This window comes from Balaenoptera ricei, chromosome 1 (assembly GCF_028023285.1).
Source record: "Balaenoptera ricei isolate mBalRic1 chromosome 1, mBalRic1.hap2, whole genome shotgun sequence".
NCBI lineage: Eukaryota > Metazoa > Chordata > Mammalia > Artiodactyla > Balaenopteridae > Balaenoptera > Balaenoptera ricei.
This window is the reverse complement of record NC_082639.1, coordinates 82,595,161-82,612,182: the sequence shown is the minus strand read 5'-3', so window position 1 is coordinate 82,612,182 and position 17,022 is coordinate 82,595,161. Positions and strand designations below refer to the sequence as shown.

Below are 17,022 nucleotides of genomic sequence, written 5' to 3'. Positions count from 1 at the left end.
AAAGTTTATGCTTCTAGGGACTTCCCTGTGGTCCAGTGGTTAAGACTTCACCTTCCAATGCAGGGGGTGAGGGTTCGATCCCTGGTTGGGGAGCTAAAATCCCACATGCCTTGGGGCCAAAAAACCAGCACATAAAACAGAAGCAATATTGTAACAAATTCAATAAAGACTTTAAAAATGTTCCACATCAAAAAAATCTTACAAAAAAAGTTTATGCTTCTAATGAGGCAGGAAAGATAAAGACAAACCCACAAAAACACCCATAAGGAAAAGGTAGAAACTGATTCTTGAGAATGCTGCACTTAGAATCTTGCAGCCTTGCCAATGGTTCTTTCTTAGGGGAATGAAAAGGATACAAAATATACCAACGTGGCACAATTTAAAAAATATTTTAATTGGAGTAAAACATATGTACAGAGCAGTGCACAAACCAATCAATTTTTATAAAATGAGGGATAGTTATTTTTTATTAAATAGGACACATCTATGTAACCAGAACCTGGATCAAGAAATAGAATATTACCAGCACCTAGAGACTCTTCTGGGTTCCCTTTCCATCACTACACACTCCTCAAGATAACCACTATCTTCACCTCTAACATCATAGATATGTTCTGGCTGTTTTTGAAGTTTACATATACCCATTTGTGTCTAGTTTCTTTCACTCAACGTCATATTCATGAGAGTCATGCATCTTGTTGAGTGTAGACATAGTCCATTCATTCTTATAGTATTCTACACAGTTTCTCTCTCTTCTGTTAATGGACATCTGGGTTGTTTCTTTTGGGCTGTTATAAAGAGAGATGCTATAAGCATTTTTGAACATGTCTTTTGGTGAATATGTGTATATATCTTTGTTGGGTATATAACTAGGGATGGAATCGGTAGGTCACAGACTATAAGTTAATATAGTAGAAAATGCCAAATAGGTTTCTAAAGTGTTATACAAAATTCTCTAATTTTAGCTATTCTGGTGGGTGTGAAGGGAGATCACATTGCAAGTTCAACTTGCATTTCTGGGATAGTTAATAAGTTGAGAACCTTTTCATATGTTTTTTGACTTTTTGAGAAATGCCTGTTTATCCCCTCTTGAAAAATGCCTGTTGAAATATTCTGCCTATTTTCAATTAGGTTTTTCTGCCTTTTTCGTACTGATTTGTGAGTGTCCTTTATATATTCTATATAAGTCCTTTTTTTGGATATGTGTGTTGCAATTATCTTGTCTCACTCTGTGGCTTGCTTTTTCACTAATGGTGTCTTAGAATGAACAGGAGTTCTTAATTGTAATGTTATCCAATGATCAGTTTTTTTCCTTTATGTTAGTGCTGTATATGTTTAAGAAGTCTTTGCCTACCTTAAGGTCATGAAGATGTTTTTTGATATTTACTTTGGATGGTTTTATTGTTTTACCTTATACAGTTAGAGTTAAAATCCTTCTGGAATAGATTTTTTGGTATGGTATAAGGTAGAGGTCAAGATTCTTCTTTTTTCTCCATGTGGGTGTTCAGTTGATCCAGCATCATTTACTGAAAAGACAGACCACCCTTTCCCCAGTGCATCACATCAGTATCTTGAATGTAAATCAGGTGACCATATACTATAGGTCTGTTTCTGGTCTCTCTATTCTATCGTCTATCCTTGCTGCCAATTACTATTTCTACAGCTTTATAATAGGTCTTTATATCTGGTAGTGTAAGTCCTCCACCAGGCTCCAATTTTTTACCCCACCAAGCCATCTAGTACTGGAGTGCCACTTCCACCTCCCACTTGGCTTTCAATATGTCCAGGTGGGTGTGATTGATTTGCTTGTTCCCATGGCTTGGTCATCTGTGGTTACCTGGTCTTTATCCCATCAAACCCCTTTAAACTGAAAGCCAGCCAGGTGTCTGCAGACAAGCAAAGCAGATCTGCTGGGTAATGAAATAACGCGGGGAGGGGAGAGGAGTGGATTAGGTGGGGTTGTCTCTCGTGAGGCGTACAGTGAGGAAGTGGTCGATCTACACTTGAGGACTGGCTTCTCGGGAGGTACGAGGAGAGCCAAACTCTAAAATCCGGGCAGAGGAGGGCAAGGCGAGGTCAGCGCATGTAAATGTCGCGGGGGGCTCTGCAAGGCTGCGCGAATAGGCTCGCCGGGGTGGGGCCGGGAAGCCGCAAATCACCAGTTGAGGGACGGAGTGCGCGCCGCCGGCTTAGAGCAGCGCCTGCAGCTGCCGCGGCCGGGGGTGGGGCGGGAGCGGAGCCGCAAACGCCGGGCGCACAGGCGAGCGGCGCGCGGGCTTCTCGGCTGGCGCGCCCCACCGATCATGAGCGGCTCCTGCTCCGGGAGCAGCCGCGGCGCGGAGCAGACCGTGCCGCGCCTCTGAGCCCCAGCCGGAGAGCCCGGGCGCCGCGCGGGGAGGTGAGTCTCCGCCGCGTGTCCCGCGGGCGTGCGGCTCCTCTCGGGGCGCCTCGGCCTCCCCCTCCCCTTGCAGGACGGACTGGGAAGTCTGTCGGCGAACTTCAGGCTATGGGGAAAGTAGAACCGGCGCACCCCACCCCCATCCGAGTTGGCGATTGGGGACTGGAGTGGCTGAATGGGGGACCGGGCTGCTCCCTTAGGGGCCTCTGAACCGGCTGGGATTCCCCAGGAGGGGCCCGCGGCGGGAGGCGAGAAGCGACGTGCGGCGAGCATCTCTGCTCTTTGCTCTTGAGCGGCATCTTTCCAGGCGCTGGCCTCTCCGACCCCCTGCGCATCCAGCCGCGCCTCCTGGTTCCGTCTCTCTCTCTGCCCCAGAAGCCGGTGGGGGTCGAGGGATGCGAGGGCCGGGGAGGGGGAAGCCCTGGGCTTGGAGGAGGCGAGTTTCTCCACTAATCTCTTGGAAAGTTTGCAGAGAAAGCGAAGGAGCCCGCCCCGCAACTGTTGACATCTCCCTCCCTCGCTCCCTTTGTTGAGAAAGAATGAATAGTTGGTTGTGTCGCTCCCACTGCGTCGGAGAGGGGAGGGAAGGGGAGGTGAAGGCTGGGAAACAAGGGACGGTGGGCGCAACAGGCAGGAGGTTCCGGTCTCAGCCCGTCTTTCCTTACCCGCTAAGGCTGCGTCCACTTTAAAAGTTTGATCAGGTGTAGACACTCGTCGGGGAGAAGTCAAGTGGGCTCCAAAGCAGCTGACGAGCCGGCGTGTTTCGTGGAGTAACAACAGTGGGTCGTGGCTGGGGGTTGGGGGAGTGGAAAACTCTGGTTTTGGTTTTAACTCACTTGAAGCAACGTGCGAAGGTGAAAGATTGCTCGCCTAACCTCATGTCTGCTTTCACCTAAAGCCATTCGCTGAGATAGAAAGTAGAGCCATGCATTCAGAGATTCTTTTAAACCTTGACCCTTATATACCAAGGCTACACTGATCTCTCCAAGGAAAACACATCGGCGGAGGGAAGGTCAGTTTGAGGGCGGATAATCTCCCTGCTTGTTGCCAAGGAGTGAAGCGAGATCCGGGAGGAAGGGGGAGGCCTCGGTGCTGGGGGCCGGGCTCAGAGAGTCCCAAGTGGCAAGGGGCTGCCCAGTTAATAAAGGGGGGAAGCCACAGGCCAAGCAGTTGTATGTGAGTGTGCAAGGGGACGTATGGAATATAACGTAAACAACTTCCCATGCCAATGGCTCCCTCATTCCCTGACTCCAACTTTCCCTAAACTGCCTCTGGGAAGCGTGACATTTCCAGAATGACTAACCAAGATCTCAATCTCCTATTCATATAGAAAGGACTGCTTGTCAAATGGATGCTAATCTTAAGACCCTTATCATGTAGATCCTGTGCTGTGTTGCTTGAAATACAATCCATGGAGGAATTATTCATACTTCAATCATTTGGCTAGACTTCATAATTTACTTCAAAATAAAGGGATACTCTTAATTCCTAAACCCAAGCAAAACTTCATTCTTAGCGGATAAGCCAATTTTATATGTGTGGTTTTTCCATCTCCTCTTCCTGTCTGCCTCTGCAGAGAAGATATAAAACTACAGATCTGGATTGTAAATTCTCTGTCATGGTCATAATGGGGCAGTGAAAAGGTTACGTTTCCAGAGTTTAAAATATGATAGAAAGTTCTTAAAGCCCACATCAGATGACCATCTGTGAATTTAACTTGAAAATATCTCATTTCAGAAGTAAAATAGAAAAAAAAAGAAGTAAAATAGAAAAATTCAAACAAGTGGGCTTCTTATCTCTGTCTCGACTTGCGTGTGATCATCAGTTTCTTTGAGACATCTTTATAAAGCAAGTGAGTCAGTCCTGCTGTTCACAAGCATTTCAGAGTACAGCCGCTGACCGGGGTTAGGAAGGTAGCACATAGGTTGGGAGTGTGTCAGGCTCACTCTCATCCCTATCAAGATTTCAGCTCTTTGAACGTTCACATGGGTCTCGTATTTTCATATCAAGATGTAGAGTCTTTGACCTTTGTATATATTTCAAGATCTTTTATTAGACTGAATCAGGACACTGTGTCTGTTTACCTGCACAGTAGAGAGAGGTGAAGTTGGATGGCCAAAGTCTTACCTGGGCTTTTATTTAAAGATGGCATATGAGCTCACTTAGTGTGCCTGTGTATCTATGCCCACATCCTACTTGGTTTGCTGTTGTTACGTCTATTGCTCTAGGTTAAAACATTTCCCTCCTCACCCTTCCTGGTTGCAGTCTTCCCCAGAAGCAGTGACTTCATTTGTGAACTCTCTTTGTGATAGGGAAACAATTACAAGCAAGACAGACATGGTCCCTGCCCTGCCTAGAGGAGACCTGCTATTTTTTGAATGCTTGCTGTATGTCAAGGGCTTACAGACACAATCACAGTTACTTTTCACAACAACTCCATGAAATAGGTATTGTTAACCCATTTTTACAAATGAGAAACTGACTGTCAGAGAGGTTGAGTCACTTGTCCCAGGCCACACAGTAAGACCTTGGCACAGTAGGGATTTGAACTTGTGTCTTACTTCAAAGCCTAGGTTCTGAGTCACACCATGTTTGATTTTAAAAAAATTAAATAGTACATAAGAAGTACATAATGACTAGGAACATCAAGACAGAAACATCCCCAAGTGGAGAAAACATAGGAGCCAAACACTCGAGACTTGAATTTAGTCTCCACTGTGCTCTTCCAACCACATGTTCCCACCTCAAGACCTTCACATTTGCCGAATCCCCTGCCTGGAACTCCATTTGATCCTCTCTTACTGGTTCCTTCTCTTTTTTCAGGTCTCACGTCATTGTTACCTCTTCAGAGAGGTCTTCCCAGACCACTGTAGTAAAAAATAGCCCTCCATCCCCAACAAGTGTATTCTATCATGTCATCCTGTTTCATGTTCTTTAGGGTACTTACGACTGGGATATTATCTAGTTTGTTGTCTGTGTTGGTTGGACTTCCCCATCACAGTGTAGGCTCAATGAGATCAGGACCTCATCTAGGTTTTTATATCCTCAGCTTTAGTACATTGTAAACTCTTGGAGACTATATATTGAGTGAATGAACGTTCATTTTCCTTATCTGGAAAAAGAGAGGGGCTTGATTCTCTGAGATTCCATCTACATATCACATGCTGAGATTCTGCCTAGTGGTCAAATGGGGTTGTGGCTCCTCTGTCAGAATGGAAAGTACGTACCTTGAACCTAGATTCCATGCACTTCCACCCCTGGATTTCCCCCAGGTTCCTGGAGTCTAGAAAAAAATAAAAGTAAACTCAGGTAGGAAACAGAGCAACCAACAGACTGCAAATGAGTTTCTTCCACCTATAATTCTCCCTTCCATTCCCTGCCCCGCTTTAGTTTTTTTGTTGTTGTTGGTTGTTTGTTTAAAGTTAGGTCTCTGGCCAGGGCCCACCTCCCCCATCGTTGGATGGATTCAAGCTTGACATAGGGCCCAGGCTGGAGCCAGTCTTTCCAAGTGACTAGACACAGGGCAAGGCTGTACTTTAATGGGAAAGAGTCCCAAGTTAGAGGCAGCAAGTTGTAGAGGAGAGCCTGGCCTGTGTATTTCCAATTTAACTGCAGCTGAGAAATTTAACTGTAACTCTGGAAACTTCAGCTTGGATGATCTTCTCCCTCTGGTAATTAAACCCTACTTCACATCCTTCAGGTCAGCAGCCCTTCCTCCGGGAAACCTTTCCTGGCTGCTAGATTAAACTAGGCCCCCAGTCCCCGCTCTGCGCGCTCCCACGGCACTGGGAATCACCAACACGTATGGTCATTACTTACTGTCTGCTTCCTCTGCAGGGTAGGAACCTCGTGAGGATAGCGTTTGACACGTCTCCAACACCCACACAGTCCCCGCCACCCAGGAGGCCCTCCTTAAATGTGTGTTGAATGAAGAATGAGGGAACGCTTCTGTTGCCTGAGTGATGCTTTCTCATTGTTATTCTATTCTGTTACCCAGAAACTAATCTGGGTGCCAGTTGCTCTGTACCAAAGAAACTCGCTTACCTGGTGGTCCTCAAACTTGGCTCCACACTGAACAATACTAGGGGAGCTTTAACAAGACTGATGCCAGGGTCCTACCCACCGAGATTGTAATTTTGTTGGTCTGGCTCACGGCATGGGTGTTGGGATTTTAAAAGCTTCTCCGAGGACTCTTAATGTGCAGCCAGGTTGAGAGGCGCCGATTTAAGTTTTCAGAATTTATCCCTTGCGTTGGTCCTTATAGGCTTGAAGCAGCCCAGGTGAGAGAGGGTAAGGATATAATTCATGGATATTGTATGGTTCCTGACAGTTTAAGAGGTAGTTTCACAACTGTTATCACAGCTGATAATAACCAACTGAGGGATCTACTCACTGGTTTAAATATTCCCTTGATGTTGATGACTCTTAAAAATCGACATCCTGTCCTGGCCCCTAATTGCACATACCAGTATCTAGCCTGCTAGACCGAACTGCCCTACCGGTGCCTCACACTCAGCAGCCCCAGTGGTGAGCTTGTTACCCTCTCGCCTGCCCGCAGGGGTTCCCTCTTGCGCTACTCAGTGCGTTACCACATAGCCCTGTCCTCCCTTGGCTGTGACCTCCTTCCTCCCAGCCAGAGGCCTCAAGCTCCTAGCCCCTCGCTCTGCCCTTCCTTTCCCTTCCCGTGGCCACTGCCCCAGGTCAGAGTCCTCCATCACTCCTTGCTGGCTTGTTGCTGACTGACCTCCCCACCTCCCTTCTCTCCCTCCAGAATGACCAGAGCTCCCTACCCAGGCACAGACTGGATTCCATGCCACCCTTCCCGAGCTTCCCTAGCACTGACAGTCAGGTTCAGACACCTTAACACAGCCTTCAAGACTTCATGATCTGGTCCTAAGCTGTGCTTCTTCCAGGAAATGCTTCTCAACTTGACTCAAGCCACACCGCGTGACTCAGTTTCCTGAGCCTGTAGGGGCACTTCCCTGCCCTTATGCATCTGCTGTTGTCACATCCTCTTGGAGGGCTTTTCCCTACAATTTTCAGCCTTTCAAAATCCTTCATCTCCAGTGATGCCCTCTCTGAGATCCTCCTTGAGCCCTTTTGTCAAAATTAATTATTCTTCACTCCAGCATGTTAAGGGTCCCATTGATGAATTATATTACAGTTGACCCTTGAACAACACAGGTTTGAACTGCACAGGTCCACTTATACACAGATATTTTTCAATAGTAAATACTACAGTACATGGTCCGTGATTGGTTGAATCTGTGGATACGGGGGAACCGTGGATATGCAGGGCTGACTATAAGTTATATGCAGATTAGCCCCTCATTGTTCAGGTGTCAACTGTATTGTCTCTTTTGAGTTCATAGTCTGGGATTGAGGTTTATGCATCTTTGTTTCTCTGAGTCTCTTATCTGGAGTAGGCACTTAAATGTTTGTTGAATTGAAAGTAGGAAGGGCAGGTGTTAACATCCCTTGAGAATACACTGAGGTGAGGATAGCTTGCTGAAGGGCATTCTGAAGCACTTCGGCTCAATCTTGAAATAGATAGACCTTGGATAAGCAGAGAGGAAACAGGCTACTGGAGACACTGGAGCCAGGGTAACTCTGGTCCGTTGTCCTAGCCTGGAGGTAGATGTGACCAACCCTGTGGGCCTTTGTACACGAAGAGGTTCTGTGGGGGAGCTTTGGGCCTCACCACCAGGTTCTTGGGAATGATCCAGGCCTGTCTATAAAGAAGGGAGGTGCTGATTGCTCGGACAGGTGAGAGTTCATAGCTATGAATGTGTGCGCGAAGGGTGAGGGAATCCTCGTCGGCTTACGTCACCTGTGGTCAGGCCGGGAGGGCCGGGGAGTTTGGTTTCTTTTTTAATAACGACGATTAACATTGAACAAGTGCTGACAGTGTGCCAGGTACTGGCCAGGCCTGGGAGGGGCCCACGTGGGGACTCAGTCCATTGTCCGCACCCGCTGGGAGGCAGGCCTTCTGTGTGGTCCCAGATAGACACAGAGCAGACAGGCCTCAGAATTACCAGGCTTGGCAAAGAGCTGAGGACAGGGTTCAGATTATATGCCTTGCGTGGAGGGTCTCCTTCCACCCAGCCGCCAGCACTCGGGTGTCTGTCTCTGTTGTAGGAACAGTGGATTGTGTGTGTGTGTGTGTGTGCGCGTTGTCATTTGCTTCCTTTGCATACCCTGCTGTCTTTGTCCTGGTTCCACCTCTTACTCTGCCAGCTTCTGGAGGGCTGTGTTCTTCTTGGTTGTCTCCAAGCCACATCCCAAGTCCCCGGTTCCTTTGTGGAACTGTCTCTGCGGTGGTGCTAGTGAGTGATGATTTTCACTCAGCATCGTTCCCTTTGCAGTGGAAAGGGTGGTCTGTGAGGAATGGGGGCTGCAAGGCTTGAGAAGAGACCACAGTGCAAAGAGATGATCTCCTCACCAGGCTCGGGGAAGACCAGCACTTTGGGCTTAGCTATGCAGCTGTGATCTCTAGACCAGTCTGATACCATGACTGGTGGTGCAGATTCTGGATCCTTATGTCTCCTGGGACTAGCCCGAATTTTTATTCAGTCTTGTGTTTCTTTATCTCTATATATTGGCCTTTAAAATGTCATGTAATTTGGCTTAGATCAAAACCATAGTTTGTTTTTTAGGAGGCAGAGGTGCAAACTCTGCTCAGGGTGAACATTTCTGCTACCGGTCATAGCTGGGAACAACTGTCGGGGCTGCTTTTGCACACAGCATTTTCCTTTGCTTTCCACGATCCGTGTCCCCCAACCCTATTTTCTCTTCCTTCTCCACCCTTCCCACTCTTCCCTGACTATAGAGGCACCCATGTACATTGCTCAACCCTGCTGGCGGCAAGCAGGTCCCTGACCCCTCTGGGGGACGGTTGTACATGGAGGTCCCCCCCCCACGCCACAGTGGCTTTCCTCTCCCGCTGAGCCCCTGATGTATGGAGGAGTAGCCCACCTCCTGACCCCTGACCCTGGCCGTCTTCGTTAATTAGCGAACATTGATTTATTTATAAGCAGCAGGTCTTTGACAGAAAGGATCTGTCCTCTCTCTCTGGGTAGCACAACTGAGGGGCTGGTCTGGCGCTGAAGGCGTTCTAGCAGCTAAGGAATTCCAGTCATCTTCACCTGTTCTTATCGTTTACAGGGTGGTGGGAATGCGTGAGCTAATTATCTAACATATTTGAACGTTTTCTCAAATGCATTTATTACTGAAACCTTGAGTCTTTCCTCAGTGTTCTTTTTTGTTAGTCATGCTTTTCCATCGGCTTCAGTCATCTGAAGTAATAAAATGGCTCATGTGCCTCTAAAGTCTCTGAAATGTATTTGCCCTTTTCCATTGGCGGATCTGCTGCCAACCCAGGAGAATTCTTCTGTAGGATGAAAAAAGGAGATGAGTAAACTGCCCATCGTATTAAATTTCACGAGTGATGCCACTCAGTGTTTGTCCTTTAACACTCTGTGAACATTTTCTTTTGTTATGTGGTCTATTTCCATTTCCTTTTGTAAGTGGGAAATCAGTTCTGGTGCTTTTCTTAGATTTATACCTTCACTCTTTTCTTCCCCACTTAGAGTTGAGAATCATGGCTGCGGGAAAGTTTGCAAGCCTTCCTAGAAACATGCCAGTGAATCACCAGTTCCCCCTGGCCTCATCCATGGACCTCCTGAGCAGCAAGTCACCTCTCGCTGAGCATCGCACAGATGCCTATCAAGACGTGTCTATACACGGCACCCTTCCACGGAAGAAGAAAGGCCCTCCTCCCGTAAGGTCCTGTGATAACTTCAGTCACATGGGGACCCTCCCCCATTCCAAATCCCCACGGCAGCACTCACCTCTGAGCCAGGACGTCATCCAGGAGCACCCACTGCAAGACTGGAAAGGCAAAACCTTCACCTTCAGGTAGCTTCTTTAATTTCATGAGTGAAAATGATTTGTTTTAAAGGGCTTTTTTTTTTTAAGTCTTTTTTTAGGAAAAATGTCATATATGCATAAAGTAGAGAAGATAGGTTCATTAACTCCTGTGGACCCATCACCCAGCTTCAACAGTTATCAACTCATGTCCAGGCCTGCTTTGTCTGTACTCTCACCCACTTTCCTTCCTCAGTTATTATTTTGAAGCAAATCTCAGACCTCATTTTATCTGTAAGTATTTTGGTATGTGTCTTTCAAAGACAAGGACTCTTATTTTAAAAAACATAATAACCACAATATAAAAAACTGTAACATGAAAAGATGCTCAACATCACTAATCATTAGAGAAATGAAAATCAAAACTACAATGAGGTATTACCTCACACCGGTCAGAATGGCCATTATCAAAAAATCTAGAAACAATAAATGCTGGAAAGGGTGTGGCGAAAAGGGAACCCTCCTACACTGTTGGTGGGAATGTAAATTGATACAACCACTATGGAGAACAGTATGGAGGTTCCTTAAAAAACTAAAAACAGAACTACAATATGACCCAGCAATCCCATTACTGGGCATATACCCTGAGAAAACCATGATTCAAAAAGACACGTGCACCCCAATATTCATTGCAGTGCTATTTACAATAGCCAGGTCATGGAAGTAACCTAAATGCCCATGGACAGATGAATGGATAAAGAAGATGTGGTACATATATACAATGGAATATTACTCAGCCATAAAAAGAAACAAAATTGAGTTATTTGTAGTGAGGTGGATGGACCTAGAGTCTGTCATACAGAGTGAAGTAAGTCAGAAAGAGAAAAACAAATACCGTATGCTAACACATATATATGGAATCTAAAAAAAAAAAGAAAAAAATGGTACTGATGAAACTAGTGGCAGGGCAGGAATAAAGATGTAGATATAGAGAGTGGACTTGAGGACATGGAGGGGGGCGGGGCAGGGCGGGGAAGCTGGGGCAAAGTGAGAGACACATATTCACTACCAAATGCTAGTGGGAAGCAGCAGCGTAGCACAGGGAGATCAGCTCGGTACTTTGCGATGACCTAGAGAGGTGGGGTGGGAGGGTGAGAGGAAGGCTCACGGGGGAGGGGATATGGGGATGTATGTGTGCATGTGGCTGATTCACTTTGTTGTACGACAGAGACTAACACAGTATTGTGAAGCAATTATACTCCAATAAAGATCTACTTAAAAATAACTAACATCTAAAAAAAAAAAAAGAACCAGGGGCTTCCCTGGTGGCGCAGTGGTTGAGAATCTGCCTGCTAATGCAGGGGACACGGGTTCGAGCCCTGGTCTGGGAAGATCCCACGTGCCGCGGAGCAATTAGGCCCGTGAGCCACAACTACTGAGCCTGCGCATCTGGAGCCTGTGCTCCGCAACAAGAGAGGCCGCAATAGTGAGAGGCCCGCGCACCGCGATGAAGAGTGGCCCCCGCTCTCCGCAATTGGAGAAAGTCCTCGCACTGAAACAAAGACCCAACACAGCCAAAAATAAATAAATAAATAAGTAAACAACAACAACAAAAAAAAAAAAAATAAATAAATAAATAAAAAAAGAACCATTTCTTAATATCTTCCAGTATTTGAGAGTACTTTGAAGGCCAACTTCCTATAGCATTAAGTCCCTCAAAAGGAACCACAGCATTTTTTTTTATCATAGCATCAGATTATGAACTACATCCATCCAATTCTTATTTTTCTTTTTTATATTTTCAAAGAATTTATTACCCTTGACTTTTGCATAAGTCATGGCCTTTATTTTCCTAGCTCTAGACAATATTATCATTAACCAGGACTTCTTATACACATGTTATCACTTTTATGACCCATTGTAATGAAAAATATGAGACACAAGTGAAATAAGATGCAAAATAAATTCCAGCCCAGTTCACAAAATGAGCCGCCAGCCATTCATTCAGCCTTACGTTTCTATAGCAACAAGCAGCGGCAGTTCCATAGCACCAGCATGTTACAGAACCTGCAGCCAGTCTAGGCACTGCAATTCACGTTCTCTATGTATTTAATTACATCCAGTTTGCGATATGAAAACCAACTGTAGGTGAAATGCCTGTGTATGTAAGTTGCTATGGAAATATGGAGAGGGAAATGTTTAATTCCTTCTTGGAGGGAAATTGAAGTTCAGGGAAGGTTTCACATTTGATCTGTGTTTTAAGTAAAGAGAAGGTGTCTGCAGGTGTTGAAGAGGGGGAGGCACCTCCAGGTCAGGATGCAGTGTGAACAAAGCCAGGAAACACTACTGCGAAAGCCCGGAGAACAGAAATTAAACTGCATGGTTGAAATAGGGTTTTTTTGAAAGTGAGTCTTCAAAATCGTTTAAAACACTGCAAATGTATATCCATCTCACTGTGTAGAACTAGTATATCTTATTTCCTCAGAACAGAGGCTGTTGCTTCTCAGTCATTTCTCAATGACATATTTAGATGATTTCACTCCAGTTAATCTGCATTCATTTTCTTCCCATTAGACACTTTCCCCCTTTATAAAAATGACTATAACTCACAAAAGGCACTGGTCCATCGAGTTCTATAGAGATGCCGGGATGTCTATTAATCAGGAGCTGCCTCTCCTGGTGTAGGCGGCCCCCACTATCCAGAGCTTTCCTGTGAAACTTTCCATAAGCTGAAACGGTGTGAAATGTAGAAACAATTACCTTAGGACACATCTTGCTAACAGATGCACAAGATGAATGGAGATAAAGCCCAGGTGCTCACAGACAGTTCAAAGCTAGGGCAGCTTGATGCTGAGACACTGAGTGTAGTTCCAGAGGAGCTTGGTGGTGCCACTCTTGCTGCTGCTCTGGGTGCACACTTCATCTGTCACAGCTTCCTGAAAACAGACACTGAACACTGTTTTCACTTTTCACCTTTTTTCACAAAAGCAAAAATCCTCTTCAGATTTCTTTTGATTACTGAAATCAGGTACTAACGTAGGTCTCTTCCTAAAAGCTAAATGATGTAAAGCAAACTTTCGAAAAGCAGGGATACCTGTATTTAGTTGTCAACATGCTGAAATAAAATTGTGTGTGGCTGTATCATCGGGTCAGCTTCAGGATACTTTAGAACAAGAATTGATTTCTCCTTCTATCCACCAGGGACCTGGGTAAATAAGCCTCATTGTTGTAAAGGCTTCTTCTCTGCATCTATAATGGACCTGGTTGTGACCCTGCTTGTTAGAGCTGGTTTAGAAACTCTGCACCCCTTTTCCTGTTGAGGAAGACCAGCAACCTGTGATGCTATCGGGTAAAGCAGGGGATGCTTTCTTCTGCTGTATCTCCTGGTGTCTCTCTTTTTGTCCTACCCTGTAGCAAGGAAAGCCATTTTGATCCTAGCTCATTTATTTGTTCCATGCCTATATATTGAGCACCTGTGTTAATTAGAGTACAATGATTTTATAAGCACCATTGCTTCACCAGGAAAATTCTGCCGATTTCCTCTGTGTATCTTAGCTGAAGTGCTGGTCTGACATAGTAGACATTCTAGCTGTCAAATCATTGCCCTCTTACAGGGTGGGGAAATACGTGAACTACTAACAGGATAACAATGGAACATCAGAAACAGTGTCATTCCAGAGCTAACATTGTAGTGAGGGACCCACATAATAAATACAAGTAAATAAACAAGACAGTTGCAGATTATAGTCAGTGATGTAGAGGAAGTAGAGTGATACGCTAGAGATTTATTGGGGTTGTATCTTTTTTTATAGGGTGGACAGGTCTCTGAGGAGAAGAACTCTCTGGGCCTAGGGAGAACAAGTGCAAGGAACCGGGGGTGGAAACAAGTTTGGCATGTTTGAAAAACCCAAAACAAGCTGGGGTCACCTGCAGCTGGAGCGTAGCACGTTGAGAAGCGAATAGTACACATGTTGGGAAAGAGCTAGGCAGGCAAGAGTTCAGAATTATTTTTAGTTGTGTAACTGCAGTATTACAAGAAGAAAATAAGTGGAGGCCCAGATATTCTCCGGAGAAAGCATTGGAGAGTCTGCAAGCTTTCTGACATCAAACCACAATGTTCCCCAGCATGTTCTGGGGGTCAGAAGGTTCTGCTCTGCGGAGTCTTGCCGGGTGGCCTGCTGATGACAGGTGCATGTGGAGGTGCATGCCTGTGCACGGTAATGTTAATGTCACATCACTGGCACCTAACACTCTGGGATGCAGAAGCAGAGCCATCACCGCTCCCTCTTAGGAAGGTTATGAGGTAGCAAAGAAACATAACTTCTGGCTAGCCAAAATTAAGCACAAATGCCAGGCTATACTATGTGGAGTCAGAACCAGCTGTTACCTGGTTTCCTGTGGCCACTTTTTATTCATTAAGTTAAACTCTATATTGAGCTAGGTATCCATGGCGTACCACACAGAGACGGTTCACAAACTCATTCCCTGAAGTTCTAAGGTCTAGGCTGGGTGTCTCCTCTACCAGGGGAAACTCCCAGGGGCCAAGGGTGGTAATGGAGTCACCCTTTCTAGCTTGAGGACGTTCTCGATAAACACCCAAGGCCCAAGCTGTCAACCTGCCAGCAGTTCAAAGCTTTTTAACTTGAAAACTGACTTGGACATAGATCAAATCTCAGTAAAAGATCTTATCGGAGGTGGACACAAGTCATGAGTTTCAAGTCCAGGCTGTGGAAGACTTAACAAGCACTGCTGGTTTAGGTTTGTTTCTGATTCAGAATTACGTTCGTCCAAATTCACATCTTTTTTCCTTAACTTAAAATATTGTTGAAGGTCAGTACAGAAGTAACAAATGCACATCCTTCAAGATGAGGCTGAGTGAGAAGGCGAGTGGCTCTGTGTCAAAGGATCATAAAGTCCTCTTCCCCTGCTCCGCAGTCTTGTTAATGTGTTTTATTTACCTGGCACATTTAAAAAATATCCTAAAAAAAAATATATATATATATCCTGAGATGTTCCCAGTTTTGAGGAGTTCAAAGTACCGTATATTCTTTTTTTTTTTTTAATCCTTTTAAGTATTCCTAATAAGATTATGAGCTGCCTCACTTATTCTTTGGAACAATCCACAGTGTCAACAAGTAACATTTGTGAATGTGAAAAGCTGGGGACAAGATATATGAATGAGAACCTGAGGCTCCAGAGCACAGAGTGTGACTAAGGTGCTGGGCAGAACTACTGTGAGAGAGAAGCAGCATTTCTGTTCCTAACTCAGCTCTGACAGCCCAGTGGAGCTGTGAAAACACCACCCACCCACCGCCCCAGCTCACTCACCACTGCAAGCTGAGAGCCACATGTGTTTTAAAGTTAAGAGTTTTGGATCCCTGAGTCTAGGGACCTAAGACTAGTTAGGTCTACCTTTAACAAGATTATTGATTTTTTTAAAAATTCATTCATTCATTCATTTTTGGCTGCGTTGGGTCGTCATTGCTGTGCACAGGCTTTCTCTAGTCGCAGCAAGCGGGGGCTACCCTTCATTGCGGTGTGTGGGCTTCCCATTGTGGTGGCTTCTCTTGTTGCAGAGCACGGGCTCTAGGCGCGACGGCTTCAGTAGTTGTGGCACATGGGCTCAGTAGTTGTGGCGCACGGGCTTAGTTGCTCCGCGGCATGTGGGATCTTCCCAGACCAGGACTCGAACCCGTGTCCCCTGCATTGGCAGGCGGATTCTTAACCACTGCACCAATAATTCCCAAGATTATTGGTTTTTTCTTTTTTTTTTTTGGCTTGTTTCAGGTAAACTCTTTTGGCCTTACTTGTTTCTTTTCATAGTGCATTAGGGGTTAACTTCAGCTAAGAGTGACTTGCCCAGATGTCAAGTCTGCAAGCCTTCCATTCCATCACATTTGGTGTTGGCATGATGATGGTGGAGCCATCTTGGAGTACCCCACCCACTCTTCATATGGACCCGCCTACACTCAGAGGGAAGCCCTTCAGACGGGCACCTCCTTGTCTTGTGAAATACTATGATAAGTTGCAAGTTCGCTGTTTTCCCAACAAACATGTTTGCCTTGTTAGTCATTAAAAAGTCACCTTTATTATGATTGAAGATTAATTGAATATCCAACCTGTGGGAGGCCCCAGGGAAAGCAGAGGAAGTCTCCCCTTTGACCTAAAAATTTGCATTATTAAGCTGTCATATAAACATATGTCATATCCACATGAATTATTACCTCTTAACATTTTATAGTTTTAAAATATCTTAAAGGATATGTTCATAAATTGTCTTGTTTGAACATCATAACCTGTGTGAGGGACAGCAGATTTCATCGTTATTAGCAGCAGCATGTTGTCATCATTACAGTTGAGAAAATGGTTCAGGGATATTGAAGCACCTAAGATTAGACCCTAGTGGGTGACTGAGCTGGGATTAGGACCTGGAAACTACTGTAGGGACTTCCCCAGACACCGCGCTCTATAGCCTCCCGAGAAGGCTGGCCCTGCCGTGGGCATCCTCTGAGCTATCTTCTTGCATGGAAAGCTTCGGTCCCCAGGGTCTGACTGCAGCATCTCAGACACACCCCCTTGAGGAGGATAGAGCCTTGGCTGCCAAGAGTAGGCAGAAGGCAGGCCTGGAAGGGGAGTTGGTCTCCTCGTTCTGAGACCTGTATCACTTGGCTTTGTTGTTGTCTTGGCTGCCCTTGGATGTACTTGTGGTTTTGAAAGGTAGCCAAAGCAAGAAGCCCGGAGCTCTTAAACGTGCTGCT

At 45.6% G+C, this 17,022-nt stretch overlaps 1 protein-coding gene across 2 annotated transcripts in view; it reads left to right on the top strand.

Moving 5' to 3' along the window:
* BCAR3 (BCAR3 adaptor protein, NSP family member) overlaps positions 1-17,022 on the top strand; it is a 202,069-nt gene that overhangs the window by 84,305 nt on the left and 100,742 nt on the right. The window contains exons 1-2 of one of the 2 annotated variants that reach the window (XM_059926479.1): positions 2,246-2,398; positions 9,988-10,315. In XM_059926479.1, the coding sequence (XP_059782462.1) occupies positions 9,999-10,315 (317 nt within the window). In that variant the 5' untranslated portion in view covers positions 2,246-2,398; positions 9,988-9,998. Of the gene's footprint in view, positions 1-2,245; positions 2,399-9,987; positions 10,316-17,022 lie in introns of those variants that run through there. The other variant, XM_059926475.1, reaches the window with a different exon arrangement.